The 25,206-nt window shown below is 35.8% G+C and overlaps 1 protein-coding gene across 10 annotated transcripts in view; it reads left to right on the forward strand.

Annotated features, from left to right (window-relative positions):
* EPS8 (EGFR pathway substrate 8, signaling adaptor) overlaps positions 1 to 25,206 on the forward strand; it is a 197,409-nt gene that overhangs the window by 129,168 nt on the left and 43,035 nt on the right. For all 10 annotated transcript variants that reach the window (XM_061204962.1, XM_061204960.1, XM_061204968.1 and 7 more), the window contains 10 exons: positions 928 to 1,001; positions 10,290 to 10,357; positions 11,359 to 11,520; positions 13,580 to 13,729; positions 16,414 to 16,496; positions 17,071 to 17,207; positions 20,413 to 20,486; positions 21,833 to 21,959; positions 23,701 to 23,789; positions 24,166 to 24,240. In XM_061204962.1, the coding sequence (XP_061060945.1) occupies positions 928 to 1,001; positions 10,290 to 10,357; positions 11,359 to 11,520; positions 13,580 to 13,729; positions 16,414 to 16,496; positions 17,071 to 17,207; positions 20,413 to 20,486; positions 21,833 to 21,959; positions 23,701 to 23,789; positions 24,166 to 24,240 (1,039 nt within the window). The remainder of the gene's footprint in view (positions 1 to 927; positions 1,002 to 10,289; positions 10,358 to 11,358; positions 11,521 to 13,579; positions 13,730 to 16,413; positions 16,497 to 17,070; positions 17,208 to 20,412; positions 20,487 to 21,832; positions 21,960 to 23,700; positions 23,790 to 24,165; positions 24,241 to 25,206) is intronic.

The following is a 25,206-nucleotide window of genomic DNA, read 5'->3' on the forward strand; positions in this document are numbered from 1 at the left end:
TTAACTTTTTTTTTACTTGTTTTATTAACAATACCCTCCCCCCACCCCGCCTTACCCCTCATTCTTTTAGATTTTAGGGCTTAATAAATGTTTACTGAATAAATTTTAAAAATTCAAATAATATGTTTGCTTCACATAACAGCAACAGTAAGCTAGAAGTACCCAGTAAAGCTGGTCAAATTTAACGATAACGTGTTATTTTCATTAACTGCATTTTAAGTATTTGTGAAAATAGTGTATTTCGTTACAGTTTAAATGATTGAGAACTTTTTATGATTGGATCACTGCTCACAACTCAATTTAGTATGGCAAACTTAAATTCTCCTAAGGCAGCTTCAACCTTGTTGAATCTCCTTGGCTGCGGTTCTGACTTGATGTTTGAGAGAAGGTTGCAATTTGTACCAGCCTCCATCCACGGTGGATCAGGATCCAATAGCCTGTTTCTTGACCGGATCAGTATCTGGCTCTTTTTTACAGAGCCGGTTGTGTAAACTCTATATGTTCTTTAAAAACACATGGTGAGGGGGCTTCCCTGGTGGCGCAGTGGTTGAGAATCTGCCTGCCAATGCAGGGGACACGGGTTCGAGCCCCGGTCCGGGAAGATCCCACATGCCACGGAGCGGCTAGGCCCGTGAGCCACAACTACTGAGCCTGCGCGTCTGGAGCCTGTGCTCCGCAACGGGAGAGGCCGCGACAGTGAGAGGCCCGCGCACCGCGATGAAGAGTGACCCCCGCCCGCTCGCCGCAACTAGAGAAAGCCCTCGCACGGAAACGAAGACCCAACGCAGCCAAAAAAATAAATAAATCAAAAAAAAAACACATGGTGATTGTGGTCCACTGGAATTGTTATTTGTAGTTTTGACATTTTATTGCTTACTTTGGACTCTAACTCAGCACGATGACCTGTTTTTTGTTTTTTTTTTACAGTGGCTACGGATCATCACCCACCTTTTCCATGGACAGAGAACACAGTTCAAGAACAAGTGCAAAGGCTCTCTATGGTATGTTTGTGTATTTAATGGGGTATAATTCTGTTCTAACTACTTACTTTTTATGAATGACTTGTTCAAAGCCATAGCTTGAACCCATGCCTTGTTTATATTATTGGGAATGAAGTAGCAATTGATAGGTAAGGGTTATTTTAAAAATAATTTTTACAGAAGCTACCAAAGCCATAATCTCTGCTGGCTGTCATACAATTTAGAACTACAGACGAAATGTATTCAGTACTTTCTAAGGAGTCTTTTAGCATGGTACCAGTACCTTAGGTGGATTTTCCCATCTAATTATGTATGGTATGTTTGTTTAGGTAGTATTACAGTATGACCAACAGCCCTTATATAATTTCTTTCAGATCCTTCTCTAACTTCCATTGTCCTCCCTCTATTGTCTCACTTATAAATACTGTTTTTTTTTTTTTAAACTTCAAATATAAAATAGAAGTCAATACTACAAAGAAGTTAAGGACTCCTGAAATATACCACGTATGTTTAAGAAGGCATTTGCTTTCACAGGGTCTGCATGGCCTTTTATTATTATGCAACCATAAAGAATGAGACTAGTATTGTGGTTAAGAGCAAAGACACTGGAGCCAGACGTCCTGGGTGCAAATCCAGTTATTAGCTGAGCAAATTACTTTACCTGTCTGTCCCTCATTTTGCTTGTGTGTATAATGGAGATATCTTGTAGGGTTGACAGGAGAATTTAATGAGTTAGTACATGTGAAATGCTTTGAACAGTGCCTGGCAAGCAAAAAACACTGTATATATTTGCTATTATTGTTATTATCTACTATAGGAACCAATAGCATTTTCTAAATTTGAAATTCTTTTTTTACGTCACCTAGAGCTACAATATCTTGGCTGTGAAAGAATGACTCATTCTAAGGTTTTGTGATTCTTTCTCTGCCTATATATCCAGTGACTAGACTTTAGGACTCGAATTATACACTCATAAAATGGATTTTATACTGTACATAGATACATTTTCTTGTGGCCTTGTCAATCTGATTAGCGTTGGTTTCAGTTCTCTTGAGTACGATATTGTGACATTCTTACCATGGCCTAGTCATTATGAACTGTATATCTAGAGAATATATTCAACAGATACTTATTTTGTGATTAGTATGTGCCCAGCACAGGGCCGGTAACATATGGTCCTTGACCTTAAGGGACTTGCACTCTACAGAATGACTTGAAGAAACTGAAAAGGGAAACACTTTTTTGTTGTTTTTGCAAAGATAATCAATTCCTTCAGTCTTTCATTTCTAGACAGAAAGTTATTACGTGTTTCTGTGTGCTTGGCCATGATCTTCACAGTCTCTGTTTCCATGTCCTTTGATTCATTTCAAAGATGAATAGGAGATGGTCATTGCTTGTGCACTGTCTTGGTGAGGTAGACTCGTGCATGTATTGTTATAATAAAGTGCTGGATAAGCTTGGATGGCAATGTGTATGAGGTGCAGATGGAGGAGGTGGGCAGGGTCAGCTCTTCTATGTGAGCAGAGCAGGTAGGCAGGAGGGATTTCATACAGAGATTAAACTCTGAAATTCTCCAGGCATTTGTGGGGCTGGAGGGTGCTGTAAACAGCTGTATGAACCCTTTTTAAACTAGACTATAAGCTCTGTGAAGGTGGGCCACATTTGCCTTGTTTACTTCAGGATTCCCTAAGCTTAGCACAGTGGCTAATGTATAACTTATGCTCAGTAAATACCTGTAGAATGAATACAATGCATCAATGAGTTGCAAACAGTTAAGTGTTAACTGGAGGGTTCAAGGTGGTGCACCGGGAAATAAGATGGGAAAAATAAACACGGACGACATTGGGAAAAATCACACTAAGGCATTTGGACATTGTTTACAAGGAATGGCCATTGAAGTGTTTTAACTGGGGGAATAATAGGTCATATCTGTCTTGGATCACTCTGGTAGCAGTTGAGCATGGATTTGATGAGCATGGATGGAAGTAGGTGAATCAGAGACCTAAATAATGTAGGTAGGTCAGATATCTAAATAATAGCCCGAAGATTTTTGTTAAGGAGAAAGAGTATTAATCATCTCACAAATACCATAGATCCAAAAGTCTATTTTCAGAAAGCTAAGAAAGGAATAAGGAATAAAAAATAGTACTCACCTGCAAGTGTTAATGTTTATTTTGTGTTGGGAGCAATTTCATAAAATCATAGCTCCAATGATTGAATCTTTAGCTTTTAAGCAGTAAATTTTTATTTCTCCCCTTTTACGTATATAAAGCAAGCTGAGGCTCCTTTTTAAGGTGAGGTAATTTGTCAAAGTCACAAAACTTTAAAAATCTTGATGGTAAGAAAATACAACAGTTAATCTTGTGTAGTGTGAGGCCAATGAACAGCATATTGGTAAAACAGAGGACATAAATAGAGGGATGGAAAGGGGCAAATGCAAGAGACATTTATACGGACGAGAGAATACTCAGCAGTGTATTAGGCTGAGAAGTCAGAGGGTTTTAAGTCCCTTGAAGTTGCAGGTAATGTTTCAGTCCTCCTTGTAGCTAATACTCACCTCTCCCTCCCAGCTCTCTGTCCACAAACACACACACACAGTATGCCTTCTCTCCGACGGGCTCCCAGTAAATGCCTATGGAATGAATGGTCAGATGCATGAATGACAGTGCAGAAACATGTGCAGGTTTTGAACAAACCTTTGCAGTGAACAAATTCTATTTGAAGTTTTAACTCTATTTAGTTAACATTGGGAGTGTTTAGCCTCCCAATCTGTGTAGTTTTAACTTTCTTTTTGTAACTAGAAAGTTTGTAAAGGAGAGATTTGTAATGTCATTTACTGTGTCACAATGTATGCATTTTCTTGAAGATTTCTCCTTTCACAACGATTAAACCAGTTGAATAAATCCTTCAAGAATTCGTTTGTTTTCATGGCTGGTACACGGACTTCTCTGGGACATGAAGGTATCATTTAGTGCACTGCCAACATGAGTTTTACGGTAATGACCGCTGTTTTTTATACACTGACCACAGGCTAGTTACTGTATCAGGAGTTTCATGCAGCTTGGTATTTTTTATGAGAACACTTTTCATTCTGTCTGACACCATAATGTGCCATCCAGATTGCTTCAGGATGACTCTCAGAGAGGCATGGGTTTGGGAGGCCAAACTATCTGTGGCTGAATCATGGCACTTTCTACCAAAGGGCTGCCATTTTGAGCAAATGGTTTAACCTATTGGTCCCAGTTTCCTCAACTACAAAATAGAAACGATAATAATATTGTGGTAAGTTTATATGAAAAAATAGAAGCAATGAGCCTATCATGGCAGTGAGGAAGGGCATAGGAGAGTCACTTTTTGTCCTGGGCCCTCAGATTCATCAAGGCTCTCAAATTTAATATTTTACTGTTACCTCCAAATGATGTTATACATCTAATCACAGTGATACTTTGACAGGATCAGGGGGTAATCTTCATCATATGTTTTTAAGCTTACATTCCAGATATCACTAGAAATTTTTTTTTTATAAATCCTGTAAATGCAAACTACACAATTATGACAATAAGTTAGCTTCTTTTAGATATGTGTTAATTGATTCAAGGAAAATGGTTAAAATGTGCTGCAGTTTTAATAACCTTATACTGTCCTTTCTTTATTATTGTACAAGAAATTTCAAAGCCAGCATGTCAGAGGCTCTGCATCACTAAAGTCCCTGACAACATAAATAGGAAATACGTATTAATTTCTCTCTTCTAAGGTTTCTTTCTTTTCTTATCTCATGACAGTAACATTTCATTTGGCTGCTGTTAATCAGGGAATTGAAAATGTGATACATTTTTTTCCGGCTAGCCTGCTTGTCAATGTCTTTAAACTTTAACATTGCTTTTAAGGGAAATGCTTGTAAAAGTATTAAAAATTCCCTTCTGTTGGGGCGTGGCTCCTGTAATCTCTTGTCCACGACTTAGAGGGTCAGTGGTATTCACACGAGTTTGGGTACTGCCATGTGCTCTGAGGCTGCATTCCTTACCTTTACACCAAATCGTTCAGGATCTTTTCCCTTTGGAGTATTTGAGGCTGTTTTTTCCATGTGTCTGGGTCCCAGGCAGCTTTAATAACCCCGTATGAACTTTTCCCTGTTGGTAACATGCCTGCCTCTAGCATTGCTTCTGATATGTGTGGGCTGAGAAACTAATAGGAAATCTTGTGAGTAGTGTACATAGGTTCTGAGTGGGGAATTGAGAGTCCTCCCCCTTATGCATTAAAATGTGCAAATTTTAATATTAGACATTGTGACATCTCTGTCTGCCACTCAGAGGGCTTATTTTATTTAAGTGTGGATTCTTTGCTGTGTGCTGAACAGCTGAACTTCCTAGAAAAATAACTTTCCTTTAAATTAGATATTGCTGGATTTGGAATATGACCATTTACCATAAATAATCAGCTGTTTAAAGGCATCCTGTCTCCAGAAAAATGTAAGTTTCACAGAATTATCATTTAGTAATACTTTATTGTCATGACCAACATTTATAGTATTGTTGGGAGGCCAGATAGTGAAAGGTAGTTTCATTTTACCTTAAGTTTGAACGTTTTTGTGATGTTAGCAAGTAGGAAAATATATGTTTTTTCCCTGCTTTTCTTTGTTCTTCTCAGGGAGGTACTGGTAAGAAGTGAGCATAAGTAATCTATAGACTATACAGTTCATTCTGTATAATTGACTTGACTGTAAACTTTCCTGTATTTTTACATAGTGCTTGACTCAACTTTCTCAGAGCAGTATTCCTGAATATACCACTTTTCTTTTTTTTCTTTTTAATTAATTAATTAATTAATTAATTTTTAGCTGTGTTGGGTCTTCGTTTCTGTGCGAGGGCTTTCTCTAGTTGCGGCAAGCGGGGGCCACTCTTCATCGCGGTGCACGGGCCTCTCACTATCGCGGCCTCTCTTGTTGCGGAGCACAGGCTCCAGACGCGCAGGCTCAGTAGTTGTGGCTCACGGGCCCAGTTGCTCCGCAGCATGTGGGATCTTCCCAGACCAGGGCTCGAACCCGTGTCCCCTGCATTGGCAGGCAGATTCTCAACCACTGCGCCACCAGGGAAGCCCACCACTTTTCTTAATAGATATCCACCCCACGTATTTTTCTTTTTGTACTTATCTTTCTTTTTCTTTCTGTTTCTCTCTGTCTCCTGATCTTGGTTTGGAGCTAGGCTCTCTGTTTACTTGTCCTAACTGAAGCTCAGGCCAGCTCTTATACATTCAGGTGGCACTGAAGGGTTAAAACCCACTTCTCTTATCTCCATCCTTATCTCCATTTACAAGGTGTGATTTACTTGGAAAAAATAAATATTCTAAGAAAAAACTTTTTGAAATTCTTAAGAAGTAAAAGGCCCTTGATTATATACTATCAGGAGGTTGGGCGATGGTAGAGTCAAAATTCTGCTTCATAGAGTATGTCAGTGCATGTGACTCAAAAAGACAGTTTGGCAATTTTTCCATCTTAGCTGAAAGTTTTAAAGCTTCTTTTCTCCTCGGGGATAAGCTATTTTAACGACTTGTTGGACTGGCCAATACAATTAATTCTTAAATAATGTAGTTTTGTAAAAATGACCTTGATTTTAAAAAGTTATCTTGTTCAGATCTGATTTGTCAATCTGTGATTATAGTTACCTAGATAATGAGAGCTTATAATTTTTACTCAGTGCTTCTTACTGATTCCCACTAAGTCACCTCTCTTCTATGGAAATTATACACTAAAAGAGTGAGAAAGGAATTCTCCTTTACTGTGGTTGAAAGTTTTATAAGTGTAAAGTAATATGAACTGTAGCCCATTGTTTTATTTAGGGAGAGGACTACTCGGCAGCTGCTTTTATGTTACATTTTTTTCTTTTTAATAATCAAGTCCTTACTTTTGAAGCAACACTTTGTTTTCAGAGAAAGAGAAAATAACAATTTTCTGAATGTTAGCTGTTTCAAATCTTGCTCTCATGCATAAATAGCAATATAGGCAAACGAGAATTAAGTTTAGATGCTGAGACCTGCATATTATTATAGTTGTCATTGTACTCATTGAAGAGTTAGATGAAACCTAATTTTTTAAAATTAAGACTCTGTTGGGATCAGTTTTAGGTTGACAGCAAAACTGAGGAGAAGGTACAGAGATTTCCCATATGCCTACACAGCCTAGCCTCCTCCGCTATCACCAGCCCCCCAGAGTGGTACATCTGGTACAACTGATGAACCTACCGTGACATATCATAATCATCCAAAGTTCATTGAAACCTAAGTTTAAGTTCCTGATCCGGAAGTAGAATATGAGTTTTCGCAGCAGCATATCAACTCAAGAATGCTAAAATGATGTGTAAAGGATTTTCGTCTTTGGTGACTGAATTCTTCCATCTTTTTGGGTTTGTATATTGTGGTCCATGGGATAAAAGCTATTAGGAAAAACAGTGAAACACAATCAGTGGTACTATAACCCAAGTAAAATTTGTTCCTGGCTCTAATTGATTCAGAGAGAGAGACTATTTGACCGTGATTTACGCTCTTAATTTGGAAAGAAAAAAATTTCAACTTAAGGAGATAAGATGTGGTAGATGAGTTGCCAGTTGCACAGATTTGGGGACAGTAGCTTCCAACCTTGGCTGCATATTAGAATTGCCTGGAGAGCTTTTCCAAATCCCAGGGCCCAGATTGCATCCTGGGCCAATTACATTAGAATCCTGGGGGGGGTGGGGGGCGTGGGGGGCGTGGGGAGCGCAGTATTTTTTTTTAAAGTTCATTCTAATGTGCAGCCAAGGTTGAGAACCATTGTTAGAGAAAGTAGTGAACGTCAGGAGAGACTTTTTCTTGAGTATCATGGAGACTTTATTTAGGCTTTTCACACTGTTTTAAGGCTTTGGGTGAGATTTTTCAGGCTTAGGAGCATAATTCCTATTTACAGCTGTACTTGAGAATACATATGATTTTCATAAAAAATAAATGTACTATAATTGCCTTTTAGGAGCCTTCTTTCAAAATTTCCTATTAAAATGTTAATAGTAACTTTTATTTATTCATTGACTTAAATCACTGAAACTACTAGTTTATTTATAAATCCATTTTATGGCATTTATACATTTTTAGGATTTTTAAAAGGTAATTTCTTGTAACACATACATCTTATTTATTGTGTAACATGAGAGAGAAAGAGCTTAGGAATTCCTAAAATGGATCCTTGATTTAGAAAATTAGAAATGGTACCATATTTTTTAGGCAATCAGAGTAATCAGTTAACATCATGCTGTTTATGAATACTATCAAATAGTGTTTTTCTATTTTTGTAAAGTACGTTTCTGTGGGATTGAGAAACTATGTGTTAGGAAATTTGGGGGAACAAAGTCTTGCTATTTCATAATGAGAATATTTAATTACAAAACATAATACTTTTGACCTTCAACTGTGTTTGCCAGTCACTTATCTGAAAGACTCAGAAAAGCATTTGAACATCCTGGGGTTGCCATATCAAAATTGGAGACCATGGCAACCACTGCCATTTCTTTTAGTGTCCTTAGATCAGACCAGAGGAAACAGAGCTACCCTCATGTTCTGAGTTGGCCATGGAGAATTGTGTTAGAATACGATGAATCAGGGGTTCTGAAATATTGATTATTTCTAAAAGTGCTTTTCTCAGATATGTCCCTGAGTTATACATTGTATTTTAAAAGTTATAATGGTTTTCCCAAGAAAAATTATCCATTTGTTAATATCTCACATTGATTAATCCTCGGCTAATAATCAGAAAAATTATGGTTGTTCACTTTTTAAAATATGTAAATTAAGGTTTATGTTTTGTCATAACAGAATAGAAAATTTTAGGTGAAACCAGATGTTTCTTTTTGGTCACATTGTTTTGGTAGGACCAGATGGATCATACTTCTTCAGATCATCATCCAAACAGAAAAAGAAAGGTAGCAGATACTGAATTTTGTAGTGTGTCTGTTTTTATTAAGTAACTTTAATGCTGCAAAAGCAAAAATAGAATATATTGGAATAATATCATAGTGATATAATATAAGGCATATTTATATTTTCATGTGAGCATTAAGATAAATGTAAATGAAAAGTCATTACTTTTATCAAAGTTTAAAAAAATTCTATGTGTTAACATTCTTAGTCTGTATATGTGCTTTATATTTTTGTACTTGCTCTGCTTTTATGTTCAGCAGAACTTTTCAACTTCTGTTGTTTTAGGAAAATCTAAAAGTTTCTATACTACCTGAAAGAAACAGGTTTATATTTGGAAAAAAAAATGGTTATTAGGAAAGCTAAGGTGTGTGTGTGAGAGAGAGAGAAAGAGATAGAGACAGAGAGACAGAGAATTTTAGTACTGTAGGAGTCTTGAAGTTTGATCTTATTTAACCCTTGTATTTTGTAATAAGGGTGCTGAGATCCAGAGTTTTGCCAAATTCAATCTCCTACTTAATGACAGAGCCAAAGTGAGAATCAGAACTCTTCTGGTTCCCACTTAGAGTTCTTTTTCACCATAGCATGCTGCTTTAGAAAAAATAGGGCAACCGCAAATTTACAAATAATCAAGTTGCTTGATTAGAAAGCAGCAAATACAAAATATTGCCTTCACATATTTTATTTTGGTTTTGCAGCATTTTACAAAAGAAAAACAAAGGTTGCTTTTTGCTTTTTAAATAGTTGGTGCAGAAACTTTCTACCTAACTTTCTTATTTTTTCTAACAGCTTATATCTACAATTCTGAGTATCACATTTGTGTGTTCTGTAGATGTGTGAAAATTGTTAAAGTTTAATGGCAGTGAGTATGATTGACTCTCCTTTAACACTCTCCATGGTGTGGATGTGGTGAAACATGTTCCTTGCAGTGTTCATTATTTTAATAATGTAGTCTAACTCATATAATACAGCATCTGTGACAGTATTTGCAGTTCCATTTTGTTCTCAGTGCATTAAAAGATGAAATTTACAAGCCAGTTTTTATCTTTTTGCCAAAGAAGAGGTCCCTGATTAATAAAATCTTTACACAAAATAACTTTTTCTTACAACATTAATAATCTTGTTCACCTTTGGGATTCTGAACATTTATGTTGGGTCAAATTGTTCTTGCATATAATGTAAGCTTTCTCATGACTTTTTCATTTAATGTGAATGATGAGTATTTTCCGATACACCACACAGTGGTGACTTATACTACTGTACTACTGTACTTATATATGAGATAGACTAGTTTTAGAGATGGCCACGAGACACTGATATATGAACATCAGCGTATTCATGGGTAAATAATGGCTTTTTAAACTTCTTTTCCAGAACAAAGGAAGAATTATGCACGGGATAGTGTCAGCAGCGTGTCAGATATATCCCAATACCATGTTGAAGTAAGATGCTTTGATGTTTGCTAACTTTAGAATGAAGCTTGAGGGACGTAAAAATTGGTAGTAAAATCAGAGTTATGTTTTATTTCATTTCTATGATGTTGTAAATTGTGTTGACCTTTTTTCTTTCAGATTTTTATAAAGCAGATTTTAAATATAAAAGTATCTTATTAATCTGTTTTCATAGAGAATAAATTAAAATGATAACTACTCATTTATCATTGTCAGCCTTATTTTGGTTAAAAACAGGACCAAGCCTTCTATTTTGTATTATGGAATCTTCTTGAAATAAGCCTTGACAGTTTCAGTGGATGGTTTAGTTTTACTTTTAGTTTTGTCTAAAGTCATTACTAGTTCTGTTTAAGCAATGGTTTCTTTTTTTAGTTTTTCCTCTATTGCTGTCTTTTAAGATATTTGCTCTTAATTGGAATCTACTTGGGTGGACATTTGCTTATTATAATGGAAAATATTTAAGCAGGGAGTAATTTTTCAATTGCTCTTATTTTCAAGTTTCTACCGCCTCAAGCATGCTTAATTACATTTAAACAGTTTTGTTTCAGTAGAGAGAAAAGTTTGACAGTTGTTACAGACTAGAATTGCTGTTGCTGCTGTCAATTATCAACCTCTGTAGTTTTCAAGCTGCCTTGTAGATTGCCTTCTATTGTTCAGCATTTAAATAACTAAAATGGAATAAAATGGATTAAATAAAGAGAATGTTATTTAATCTGTTTAGAGTTTGTTTTTCTCATGTTTATGTAGTTCCACAAGGCTCAGTATTAAACAGATTTAGATATTTTATGATTCAAGGCATCATTTCTTCTATTCAACAAAAACCTGTTTGACCTTATTATCCCAATAAGGTAACCATGAAGTTCTAGAGTACTTTGTATTTGTCTCTCCCCTCTCTACTAGCTGACTTCAGTTAGTTTAACTTTGCTGTTTTTTTGGAAAATGTTTACTAAGAGACTGTGTGTATTATGTTTTTTCTTTTTGCCAATCGTAAGCACTTGACTACCTTTGTTCTGGATCGGAAAGATGCTATGATAACTGTTGACGATGGAATAAGGAAGCTGAAATTGCTTGATGCCAAGGGCAAAATATGGACTCAAGATATGATTCTTCAAGTGGACGAGAGAGCTGTGAGCCTGATTGATTTAGAATCAAAGGCAAGTTGGAAATATTTATACTATTTTATTTTCAAGAAAGTCCACAAATATTTATGTTTACAATTAGGTCAGGTTGTTTGAAAATGGGTAAAAATTTAGCAACGTAAAATATTCTTGTCAGTTATTTTGAAGAAAAAATGTCATACTTTATGTACTTTATGCATGCGAAATCATGTTTTTAAACTAGAGATAGAGGGATACAGTGTTTTTTTAACCATGTATGATGAGATGGAAGAAGTGAGGGAAAAAATGCATAGTGCTAAAATAAGGCCCCTGGGGACTTCCCTGGTGGCGCAGTGGTTAAGAATCCACCTGTCAATGCAGGGGACATGGGTTCGATCCCTGGCCCGGGAAGATCCCGCAGGCTGCAGTGCAACTAAGCCCCGTGCGCCACAACTACTGAGCCTGCGCTCTAGGGCCCGCATGCCACAACTACTGAAGCCCGTGCGTCTAGAGCCCGTGCTCCGCAACAATAGAGGCCACCGCAATGAGAAACCCGCACACCGCAACGAAGAGTAGCCCCCGCTCACCGCAACTAGAGAAAGCCCGTGCGCAGCAGTGAGGACCCAATGCAGCCAAAAATAAATAAATTAAAATAAATAAATTAAAAAAAAAGAAACAATTGCGCTGATACCAAAAAAATAAAAAAATAATATAAATAAAATAAAATAAGGCCCCTGTAGGGCAGTATTCTTTATGACACATATTAATTACATGCTAGGCCAAACCATATCCCAGTGATATGGTTTGAACCGCAGTGAGTGAATTGGGATAAAAAGGTTTGTGTGTATGTACATTAACTTCCACCAGGCCAACACTGGGCACCTTTCTTTTACACAGCTGCTCAGGTAAGATGCTGGAGCTCTTAAAAAAGGCCTTTTCTGAGCTCCATCATCTAATGGGCGTTTGAGTTGCTAAGATAAAGACAACAACTCTTTGTTGTCTGATAGGAGTCAGGGTAAAATTGGCCCTTTCTTTCATTCATTCATTGAATTCTGTGAGAGAATAGCAACTGAGAGCTTCTCTACTCTTCATAGTTTCAAGTAATTGTAGAGGAGGGGTATTATTTAATTTACTTTTGCAAAGAAAGAAAAGTTATTATCTCTCTAGTATGGCTCAGAAATTTCATTCTAATTTAATGGAACCTGCATTTTTTGTTTCACCTTTTCTGGGTCCCAAGGAGTCAGGACTTAGAATAAATTTATGGTGTGATGTCTATGTGCTGTCTGTAATAAAAGTTATTGTTATTTTTTATGTTCTAGTTATCAGGGATATTGTATTTTGTTTACTTAAAAAACCCCCACAATTTCTCCCATCAATTCCATCATGACACCACTCGCTATTTGTGTAAGGCCATTAGTGTTAGGATAAGCACCTTAAATATATCTCATTAAATAATATTCACTTTCACAAGACCAAATATCTTAATCATTTTGAAGAATGTATTTTTTAGTAAGATTCTTCTGACCATGCTGTTTGACATTTTTGGCTGGAAAAACTTACATAGTGAATTTTTTCATCTGAGAGATTCACTGAAATAAAAAGTGTGCAAATGATGTGTTATTCTCAGCCTAACATTTGTGATCACTGAAGGTAGAAACTAAGAGTATGACTGTACAGTGTTCAAGTAAAACAAACAAACAAACAAAAAAAACCCAAAAGTACATAGCCGCAGGGAAAAGAATACCAGGTAATATGGTGAATAATTTTGGAAAGAGGCCTCAGTTTACCTATTCTGCTCTTAAAGGCATCATCTCTACCCCATAATCTTAGGAAATCAGTAATGCTAATTTCAGTATTTCTTCTGTTTATTAAGAACACAACTACATTCCTTTGTTAAATATTTCCATTTTTGTTGCTCTTTCTCCCATCCGCCAGGCTTGTATCTTTGCTGCCTACTTGTACCTACTCATCCTCCAAATTTACCGTGTTTACTAGCATCCATTGTCAATGTGATTTGGATACTTTAAAAATTATTGGTACGATGCCTAGAGCTCTTCGTGGGATAGATTTTATATAGCTAATGAAAAATAAGGCAAGTTATATTTTTACTTTGTAGAATGAACTGGAGAATTTTCCTTTGAACACAATCCAGCACTGCCAAGCTGTGATGCACTTGTGTAACTATGATTCAATTCTTGCCCTTGTGTGCAAAGAGTCAACTCAGAACAAGCCTGATCTTCATCTTTTCCAGTGTGATGAGATTAAGGTAAAAGAATGGTGAATTTTCTTTCCCTTTAAGCACATGTTCCAGCAGCTTTTGATTATCTACTTCAATCACGTGGCTAGTAGGTACTAGATTTTTAGTTTCTTAGGATTTTGTAAGGAAAACAAATACCTCAGTATCTTCCCTAGGGTTTCCAGGCTAAGTAAATAAAGAGGAGATAGAATAGTATTAAAAAAAAGAAATCAGATACATTCTGTTTATTAAAAAAAAGGTGTGGATAATACATTAAATTCTTCACTGAGAGACTTGGACTTATAATTAAAGATTGATTCTTCAGAAGTCATTCTTCATGGACAATAAATAATCATGCCATCCTATTTTATTCTGCACTAATCACATAGCATGGATTATTGCAATGAAACACTTGCACATTTTCCATGATATCGATTTAAGGTTCACTGTTTAATTATGTGACTTGAATAATTGCTCAAGATATGTAATCCCCTAGTGATAATGTGAAAAGAGTTGAGCATAGTTACCAGTAATAATATGCCATACGCTCAAGATTTGTATTTCAAAGTACACTGTAATTTTCAAATGATTATAATTTGTGATGCTTTATTGGACATTAGAATTTATCTTCAAACTTGAATCTTTATTTCATGAGTTGATTTCTCTAAAAGGGAAATCATTTTTGGTTGAGTTGATTGGTGCTTCGCCAAAGCAGTGTTTTATCACTGTGACTGCATATTATAACATATACAGGCAGTTTTTATCTTATAAAGAAATGCCGGGAGATTAGCATAAAGTGTCACTTGATCTCTTCTGTAATTCTTTGACATTAAAATATGATAGGTAAATTAAGATTGACTATGAATTGTGTATTTTATAATTTTCTTTTTATTTCAGTTTATGTCATAAATGACTTTCTAAAAATCTTACTTGAAAAGAATTGTGGCAGTAGATAATTTGTATACATAATGTTCATCAAACTTTTATATAGTGCCTTTTGAAAGTCATAAAGTGTATTAAGAATTTTGCAAGGTTAGATTTATTAAATCAGTAAGGATTAAGATGAATATTTTGCTCTGAAAATATAGTGAAATTTAATTCAAACATTTTAAAAACAGAGATCTATGCTAAAAGACATTTTAAATCTGGTGTTTGCTTCAGTGCTCTAAAATCCCTCCCTGGAAACTAAGAGTTATTGGGCTGAGTGAAGTTTCTGGATTTCAGTTTTGAGGATGAAAGGTTTGCTTTATTTGATAGGGCATGATGATATTGATGGGTCCAAAACAGATTTACTGTATGCTGTTTTGTCCTCATTAAAACTCAAGGACCCTACACAGCTATATGCATTTACCCATTGGTGCACATATGAGATAGATTTTTTTTCCTTGCCCCATGAAAAATATAAATGCAATGAAATATGTGGTTTCTTTTATATGGGCCGTCTTGCAACATCAGTTTTGTGTTTTAAAGTTTCTTTATCATGGGACTTTACACAATACTCCTGCTCACCTCTGTAGTAAATTTTTTCTTAGAAATATGATAGCCAACCCCACACCCTGCTCATAGGAAATTCAGCATTCCTAGGCATCTTCAGTTTTATTTTCCCACATAATAGAAAGCCTTTGAAATGACATTTGTAATGTCTTCCTGAAACTAGAACGTTCTGAAGGAAGTGAAGCTGGACTAGGAGGCATTAACGCTCTCATTTAATAGGCGTGTGACCTAGGCCAAGTCATCATATAAGTATTCCTCAGTTTTATTAATTATAAAACAAGAAGAACAGATTATATGATCTTTAAGTGTCCTTTCAGTTCTAAAATTTTATGATTACCTGCGCTTATGGTAAAAGAGTATTATATATGTATGTATGTATGCATATATGTATTTGAGAAAAACATACGTAATTACGGAGAACAAGCAGGCACAACATAGAAGATAAATACATCGCAGCAAGAACCTAATATACAGTAATAATCACGGGCTAAATAAACTTCAGAACCAAACAAAATAAATTTCTTAGCTGCTAATCTCTTATTGGTTCCCAAGAAAACCAAATTAAATGTTCAAGGGTTATTGTTGGAAAAGGATCGGAAAAGTCAAACCATTTGGAGAAAGTTCATTTTTATTAACCTGCAGTGACAAAATAAAGGGGTTATCACAGAGGTTACAACCCAGTGTTGGGGTCCACCCCGTGACAATGTGGGTTTGTCTTAAACTGGGAGTAGCGCTGCTGGAGCTGAATGGTTTCCGCCGGTTAGTGGGGGCCCAGTGGATGGGGAGGATGGGGGAGAGGAGGGATGCTGCTTCACGTGCTTGTACTTCTGATTCCTTCACTTCTTCCCAGGCAGAGGTGTTAACCCATTACATTTGCAGCATGTGTTTATACTTTCAGCATATGCAAATCCTTTTTGTCTTTGCCTTTATGCAAGCATAGCTTTTTTTTTTTTTTTAAAAACAAAACTAAAGGAATCTGGATTAAATAATCTTTAAAAGTTCCTTCAATTTTCCAATCCTGTCATTACAAAGTTCACTTAAAAAACTGGAAAAGTTATGTTTCGAAAGCAGATTTAAAAAAAAAAACAAAAAACACGCTTCTTTGCATCAAGACATTTATTGTTTCAGACAGGGAACATAATCCCTTTTTCTGTTTTAACCTACATATCAAGACAAAAAAAAAATCCATAAGCCCCCAGGTAACTTGTCTTTCATTGCAGGCAAACCTAATTAGTGAAGATATTGAAAGTGCAATCAGCGACAGTAAAGGAGGGAAACAGAAGAGGCGGCCTGATGTCCTGAGGTAAAAACATTAAAAGAAATTAAGGGCTAGAATTGGTGTGTCTTTAAGTCTTTTTTTTCCTCTAAAAATTAAAAAAAATATCTTTTCAGTGAAGGTATATTATTATATTTTGCAGATTACAACCTGTAATCTCAACTCATTTGCTCTCCCAAGTTTGTCGGTGTATGTGTGTGTGCCTTTTCTCTCCATGATTCTGCTCTTTCTCTGATACGGGTCCTCCTACTTGTGTTGTCACAGAGACTTATGAACCAATGTGTGGCATTTTAAGGGAAGGTAGCCAAAGGGACTATAAATAGATGTTAGGTCTCTAGTTGGTTAACAGCCTTTGCAAATCACAGGAGACCCAGAAAAAATGTTAAACCTGGTTTTCAGCTGAATTGAAATGTTCTATATTTTTATATTTCATATACATTTATAAATATACATAACATGGCATGGTTAGGAAATCCTTGTCTTTCTACCCCTTGACATAGTTCTTCTTGAGGTTGAAGAACTAATACCATAAAATTGAGAGAAGTGATGTATTGTAGAAACAGAGGTGGTAGAAATTCAGTTTGTTCTCATCTGTTTTTAGGATGATTTCCAAAGCAGACCCTGGTATACCGCCTCCACCCAGAGCTCCCGCCCCTGTGCCTCCTGGAACTGTGACCCAGGTGGATGTTAGAAGTCGGGTGGCAGCCTGGTCCGCACTGGCAGCTGACCAAGGGGACTGTGAGTATTCCCAGGGATTGGTACTTATTTATCGTTTACTTTGAGTTGTGACCTAGTTCTCGCTTTCAAAATCTGATGCTGGTTTCTGAGCTGAAACTTGAGGTTAGTTTTGTAAAAATAAATCTTTCGTAAAGGAAAGTTAAGCCTTGGGCACTGTAAGATTATTGTCTCTGAGAGTTCAGACCAGTCTTTTAATAAATATGGTGTTAGGAGTAGACTCTTTTCTTTCTAAAGCAGTCAAAGAGAGGAAGTTTGACTCAACTAACAATTAAAAGAATGGTAATATTATGTATACCAAACAGGAGACGATCAATATTTTTTTAAGATAATACTTCAAGTTCTTTGCATTATTATTATCTTACCACTGTCCTTTTTTGGACAAACTGTTTGTGGTTACAAGGACAGGATGTCAGGACAGGGGTAGGGCGACGGAAAAGGGCTAAAATGCATTCACCATCGGGTAAACTTGCCCAGTGGGCCCTATGTCTGTACCATCATTTTACCATGACATTCTCCTTTAAAAACAAATAATCATGGCAAAGAACATAGTGTAACCTTTTATATGACAGAATGTTTTACTAAGTCTGAAATTTTTGTAACTGGAAAATTGCCTTAAAATATGTTTGGTCCAATCTCTTCATTTTAAGGGTAAATAAATTGTGATCCAGTGAGTCTGAATTTGATGGAGACCATAGCCTCATTCTTTTGCCTCCTAGTTCAATGTGACTTCTTAAATCACTTATCGTTTATCTAATGAAGCATTATTCATGAGAATCTAACAGTGTAGTTAACCTACAGAACTTGATTACCAAAATGAGTGATACTGGACTGTACTTTGAGTCCGGTGAGCCAAAATTTGGGCTCTGGAGCAAGACAGGGATCTACCTGTGCGACCTTGTGAAGTTATGCCTTACTTGCAGAATGGGGATAATAATTCCTGTTGCTGTGAGTCTGAAAGCAAATAATGTCTATAATAGTACCTGGAACAGTATAGTAGACATTCATTTTTGCCAAATTGAGTTCATTTTATTTTATCAACTGCTTTCCATTTTATTTAGATTCCCATGTTCTTAAAGTTATTTTCACTTTACATATAAACCCAGCTACCGAACAGATGAAAGAAAGAAATCTTTGAAGCATCCGCTTTTCAAAAATAAAGTAACAGAATTATTATTTACTGTAATTTTATAGCAGTTTCTGTCTTTAGGAATTGTATACATTTCTATCAATCCACTTTGGTTTTTTTAATTTATTTATTTTTTTAATTTATATTTATTTTTGGCTGTGTTGGGTCTTCGTTTCTGTGCGAGGGCTTTCTCCAGTTGCGCGAGCGGGGGCCTCTCACGTAGCGGAGCACAGGCTCCAGACACGCAGGCTCAGTAGTTGTGGCTCACGGGCTTAGTCGCTCCGCGGCATGTGAGATCTTCCCAGACCAGGGCTCGAACCCGTGTCCCCTGCATTGGCAGGCAGATTCTTAACCACTGCGCCACCAGGGAAGCCCTATCAATCCACTTTGTATTTACAATTTTATGTTTAAAAACTAAACGGGAGTTTATAGTGTTTTCTACTTCTTGTGTACTTACAGTATTTTTGCTATTGTTACTATTTTGTAGAGGGGATGTAGGTTTTATTTTGAGAGAAGTCAAAATGGTTTTTCTTGAAGTTGAGGAAGGACAAGACATCTTAAGTTTTCAGACATTCTGAATAAACCTGTAAAAACATCTGTAAAACCTAATATAATTTACAACAACAAAAATTTATTCCCAGGAGTTTCTGAGCCCTCATTAGATTTTGTCTGAAATGCTCTGTGCAGTCTCATCTATTTAAATTACAGTTAGACGAGGTTTTCAGCACTTCTGGTTTACTACTAGGTCAAACAGAACACACCACTTACCACATGAGGTTCTGTCAGGCTCCAGGTCAGCGTGTAGTTGGAAAGCCCTCCAAGAGGAGTATCTCTCTGGCCCCTCTGAAGGCTCCAGCTGACTCGGGCTGGACAACTCCTTCTTTGGATCCTTAATGTAGCTCTACCCCTGACTCCAGAATAGACCTCTGTAGAATAGTGGCAGTGGGATGCGAGTAGCGCCGCAGATTATGAAAAATTCGAGAAATACTGCATCTCTCTCACTGTGCCCTCCGAATGATATTTTGGGGCCTATTGGAGTTCCTAATAGCTGTAGTTCAGCTTCAACTCACTGCTCTCTGGAGTGCACTATAGCCAAGACAGCAGCTAACCAAGTGTAAAACAGCTAGCTAAGTGGCAAGATTTCATATGTTGAAATTTCACTGATTAAGTTTCATAAGACTGAGTGATTTCTTCCCTTTTCTTGGCGAGTATTCCATTTAAGCGTAAAGTTAGGCATAGAGGAGGCATAGCAGTTTTCAATATTTTTTGCAGTTCTCTGTATTGAACATCATGAGTCATGATGATCCATCATGAGTTGTATTTCCATTAGTGATGATACAGTTTTTCTGTTTCATCCATCCATTTTTCTTTCATTTCATCTACTGAGAAATCTTTGAATGAGTATCTGTGTTTAGTGGAAGTGTTAACTGACCTGTACCAGGACGGAGTTCATGATAATGATCATGATTAACATCATGGTCTAGCCAACTGAGCTAACGTAACACCTCAAGACTTTGGTTCTTTAATTTGAAAATTCTTGTAGGTATTTCTACTTATAAAGCTTATGGCTTAAAATAATAATGAGCCCAACATTGTGGGTTTTAAGCTTAATTAGACTACAATTTTAGAAACACTTTACTATCAGAACCCCCAAAGCTTTACTATTGTCATGATGTTGGATGGTATGAAAATTAGGAGCTTTAGAACTTAGAACTTAGTCGGCCCCTTTTAAGCAGTAGGTGCTTAGTGTGGGTTTATATTTTTTTTCTTGTGTAGGAATTAAAGGGTACTAAGTTAGGGTTGGTTCCACTGGCAGCTGACTTCGGAAAGAGAGAGAATAGAGGGGAAATTACAGTGTAAATCAATCCCATACAAATGGAAAGCCAGTACTGCAGCTCTGCCAAGTGTGGTAGCAAGGATGCACGTCAGAGATGATGAGCACAGCTTTGATTTTTGTACCCAGTGGAGGTGTTTCCTTTTGCAAATGATGCTCTTTTCTAGCCAATTTGCATGTTTGATTATCTATATTGGTATCACTTAAGCAACAGGTTGAAAGATATATGATTCTCTTTTCTTTAGTTGAGAAACAAAGGCATTATCATCAGCAGGAAGAAACACCTGAGATGATGGCAGCTCGCATTGACAGAGATGTGGTAAGTGAAATAGTCATCTTTATATCACTGGCTTTTTTTTTTAAGAGGAAAAATTGTTAACAGGGAAAATTAAGTTGATTTAAATAAAGGTGTTTTGTGGAAACTATATTTTCTCTTTCCAGTGGTCGTTATGCCCTTTGAATTATTTTTTTAAACTATTTTTGCCTTTATGCCAATATTTAATTAGTAGACTAAGGCTGTGATAGAACTAGAATATCAACTGGTTTGCAAAGGAATTTAAGCTGAATTATCAAGATTTGAGGGGTTTTTCTTTTCTCATAGTTTGTAACCCATGATTGAAATATCTTCTAAATTTGTCTTCCTGGCATTTATTCTAAAATATTTTATAATGCCTGAAAGATAAAAGTTATGTGGCATTTCTTAAGGGTAGATAAGTACATTTTAATGCTTTATAAAGGATAAAGCTATATTTATTTTTATTTCTCCATAGTAATTTCCTTGCAGAATGACAATGTCCTGTGACATTATCATAAAATATGACATCAGCATAATTACTTTTTATACTCTACTTATGTTCTCAGCTTATTTGGAAACAAATATTTAGAGGAATTTGAAGTTTGGAATTTAATTTTTACATCACAGTATTACTTGTTAATACTTAAAACTTTATTTAATACTTAAAAGCTTATTTAATCTCAGTTTTTACTCTTTAGTTAAAAGAATGTCAAGTTTCACACATAAAAGAGAAAGTCAAGTAAGACTATAGTATGTATAATATAATATGTATAATATAATATACCATATAGTATAATCAAAGTTGATCTCATGATCTCTGAAAGCATAGTGCATCATTAATTCTGTTTTACCCAGAAGAAATGCTTATTAATGCCTATTATTGCAGATTATCTATGTGTTTATTAGGTTATCATAACACTCTATAGCCCTTTAATTCCATGAAATAACATTGTCAGTGCTTTACTGGAAAATTTATTAGAAAAACAGAAATGCTCAGTGCTGTTCTAACAAACTGTTTCTTGGAAATTTTTCCCCTAACTTTATGTGGGTGAGCACAATGAAAAAATCAGAGTAACTGAAAATAAGTAATAATCTGAATAGATATTGTGAATGCTTTCTTTATGGTATTGAAAATAGAACAAAATTTAGCTAAAGAAAAATGTAAATGTTAGACTTTAGCCACAGGTATATTTAGTTCAAAACTTTTTCTTAGAATTAGTGATAAACTTGAAATTTGCATGTGGGAGGTGTTCCTTTTTCTTTTCTTTCTTTCTTTTTTTTTTAACTTTCTGATTTTCCTTCACAGTGTACAGCTAAGGCAAAAATAGTTTTCTTTTGTTTATATTTTATTCTGTAATTTCTAATTCCAGCAAATCTTAAACCACATTTTGGATGACATTGAATTTTTTATCACAAAACTCCAAAAAGCAGCTGAAGCATTTTCTGAGCTTTCTAAAAGGAAGAAAGCTAAGAAAGGTAAAAAGAAAGGACCAGGAGGTAAGTTGGATTTTCTTAACCTTCTAAAGACCATTCAGAATGCCAGTGCTAGGCAGAGTTTCTGCCCTTCTGAGCTGTTCAATAAGACTCCATTGACCAGGGACCAAGGTCCCTTTTCTGGTTTTGAGATAGCGCCAGTGATGTAGGCAGAGATTAAGATGAGCCTGGGGAAGAGTCCATTTGGTCCCAAGTTGGCTACAGTAAAGAAAGACTCTAGGACACTTTACCTAAATTACAGAGACTCTGAGATTCAGTAGTGACTATCTGTCTATAGTTTTCATTAGTCATTATAAAAGTAATGTCTGTTAAAGAAAGTCATAGCACCATTCTTCCCATATTTGAATTTATTTAATTGTAAATATAGAACATCATTATTTTGTTAAATAAAAGGATTGACTTTTCTCATTAAAATAATTAAAAATGTCAGTGGATTTTAATTTCTTATCACAAAACACCAAACAGTACATTCGGGTCACCTACAAGCAGTTTTTAAGTATACTGTGGTTCAGCTATTTAAAATGACCTCAAAATGTATAAAATTATAATTATGGAACAAAATGGTATAGATTGAAATATATAAGGGAATAGTAAATAAATATTCCTTTTATTTCACATGACTTCCGAATCTTTCTCTAGCTGTGTCTATATCATAAGCATATGACCTGTAGACTTGTTTTCTAGATGGATGTATGTGGATATACCTCGCCTCCATACATTCTGAAATCAAGTATTACTGCTTTCTGATGTCTCAAACCACTTACTCCTCTTGTACTGTTTACGAAGGGTATACTATCTTCTTGGTCATCCAGATTCAAAGCCATAGATTTTTTTTTATGAGTCCATTCTCTAGCTTATAACCAACATTGATTTTATTTTTTCGGTCCCTTGTACCCAGTTTTTTCCCTTTTCATTTTCATAACTAGCACTGCTTCAAGCTGCCTCATTTTTTACCCAGCTTTCTAAGCAACCCTCAAGGCTTTAGTCTTCCATTCTGTGAGGGCAATCTTCTTAAAGCTCGAAGGCGGTCACTTCATTCTTCTGCTGGAAAGCATGTTAATCCCATGTTCTATTGATATAAGTCAAACTCTGGCGGTTGACGTCTGGCAGTCAAGGTCATTCACAATCTAACCTTGATCTGCTTTTCCATTCTCATGTTTCTTTGCTTTTATGTTTGTTGTTTCATGTACATGCAATTTCCTTTTTCCATGTTTTTGCTAATGCTGTTTTTATCCAACCATGATGTTTTTCTTACCAAATTGCCCTGGAACAAACTTTTCAAATCCCATCTTAAAAGCTGCTTTCCCCACGAAACATCTTTAAGAATACATTTCCCCATCTGTAGTCTCTTTTTAAGCTCTCAGTTGACATATCTCTGTTACTTATCTGATTCATGTCTTCTATAGATTTTAAGGCCTTTAAGAGTAGAGCTTGTAACTTATACATTTTTATAGTCTTCACGGTGATAAGCACAATGATTGGTACATAGAAGGGCTACAATATAAATTTATGGAATTGATGAGTAATCTGGTAGTGTCTAAGGGTAGAGGAATCCATTTCAAATGTTGGATCACCTTAATTTGTTACAGTCAGACTATGAGATGTGGGAGGGTAACTAGGTAGCATGATATCTGATGTGATCATCAAATTTTACAAACATAAATGTGTTTTTAAATTTTTTTCATTGAATAAGTTTTCTTGGAACTTTGCTCTCATCTACCCCTCCTCCCATTTATTTCTTTAGAGGGTGTTTTAACACTGAGGGCAAAACCTCCACCTCCTGACTCATTTGTTGACTGTTTCCAAAAGTTTAAACATGGATTTAACCTTCTGGTAAGTGAAATCTATTTATATACAATTAAGAGAAACAAACGGAAGAGATCAAAGTCTAGCCAGGATGTACCTGATCAAATTAAGAGATTAAATTGTTGTTATAGATTTTTTTTGTATGTGTGTTTTGATTTGCCTTTAATTAGAAGAGCAGATTGCAAAAATCTGTATATCTAAGAGATTTAATCAGAAAAGAATGACTCCAATCTTCTAAAATGAAATTCTCCTAATCTAACTCACGCTTGCTAATTAAGATACAAAAAAGTGAAACTAGTAGTAAAAACCTCTTCCTTTGAGTCTATGTTGAACCTTTTTGAATGTCTGCCTTTGGCTCGATTATATCATAGTAATAGGTTTGCCTGATTTTTTAATGTTACAGGCCAAATTGAAGTCTCACATCCAGAATCCTAGTGCTGCAGATTTGGTTCATTTTTTATTTACTCCATTAAATATGGTAAGATTTTGTTAATTTAAGAAAGTAATTATTCTTAGCATCTTTTCAACCCCACGTGTCTGTCTAGATTATCTAGACAGTTTTTCTTCATTGCCTTGCATGGGTACTATTTCTTTTGCCATCTGCTGTGAACACTGAGGATGTGAAATTTGAGAGTTTAAAAGAACCTTAGAAATCATCTAGTCCAAACACCTTATTTTATAGCTGAGGAAACTGATGTCTCTGATAGAGCTAGGGAAATGAAAAGAAATAAAGATTTATTGGACACTAGTGTTTCAGTATATACTAGTATGTAATATAAATGGCTTGAACAATATAGAAAATTTTCTCCTTCTCACAAAATAAGCTAGGTGTGAGGAGTCCAATGCTGGATGGATGTCTTTGCTCCATGAAGTTACTCAGAGATCCAGATTTCTTTCAGTGAGGTGTTCCTCCATCTCCTGAGCTATCTCTGATTCAATCACTTATTCATTCATTCATTTGTTCAACAAATATTAACTGAGAGCCTGCTATGTGCTTGGCATTATTAGTAGCTCATCAGGAACAAAGCACATAAATTCTTATTGGGACTTATGTTGTAGTGTGGAGGGGCAGTCAATAACCTAAATAATATATAAATAATTCACCCAAAATAAATGCTATGTGGAAAAATACAGCAGGGAAGGAGAACAGGGAGTGCCGTGTGTGTGTGTGTGTGTGTGTGTGTGTGTGTGTGTGTGTGTATTGTGGAGTATTACACTTTTTGAATAGGGTTGGTTAAGGGAACGACTTACTGAGAAGGTATCATTTGAGTAAATGAAGTGAGGAATGAGTCATGTGGGTTTCTGAAGGAAGAGAATTCCAGACAGAGAACAGCTAATGTAGATGCACTGAGATGGTAACCTTTGACACTTTGGGAGGGGTTTCAGCAGAAAAGGATTGCTCTGGCTGCAATGTTTAGAAATTTGAGGGAAGAAGGGACTGAGC

Source organism: Eubalaena glacialis, chromosome 11 (assembly GCF_028564815.1).
Source record: "Eubalaena glacialis isolate mEubGla1 chromosome 11, mEubGla1.1.hap2.+ XY, whole genome shotgun sequence".
Lineage (NCBI taxonomy): Eukaryota > Metazoa > Chordata > Mammalia > Artiodactyla > Balaenidae > Eubalaena > Eubalaena glacialis.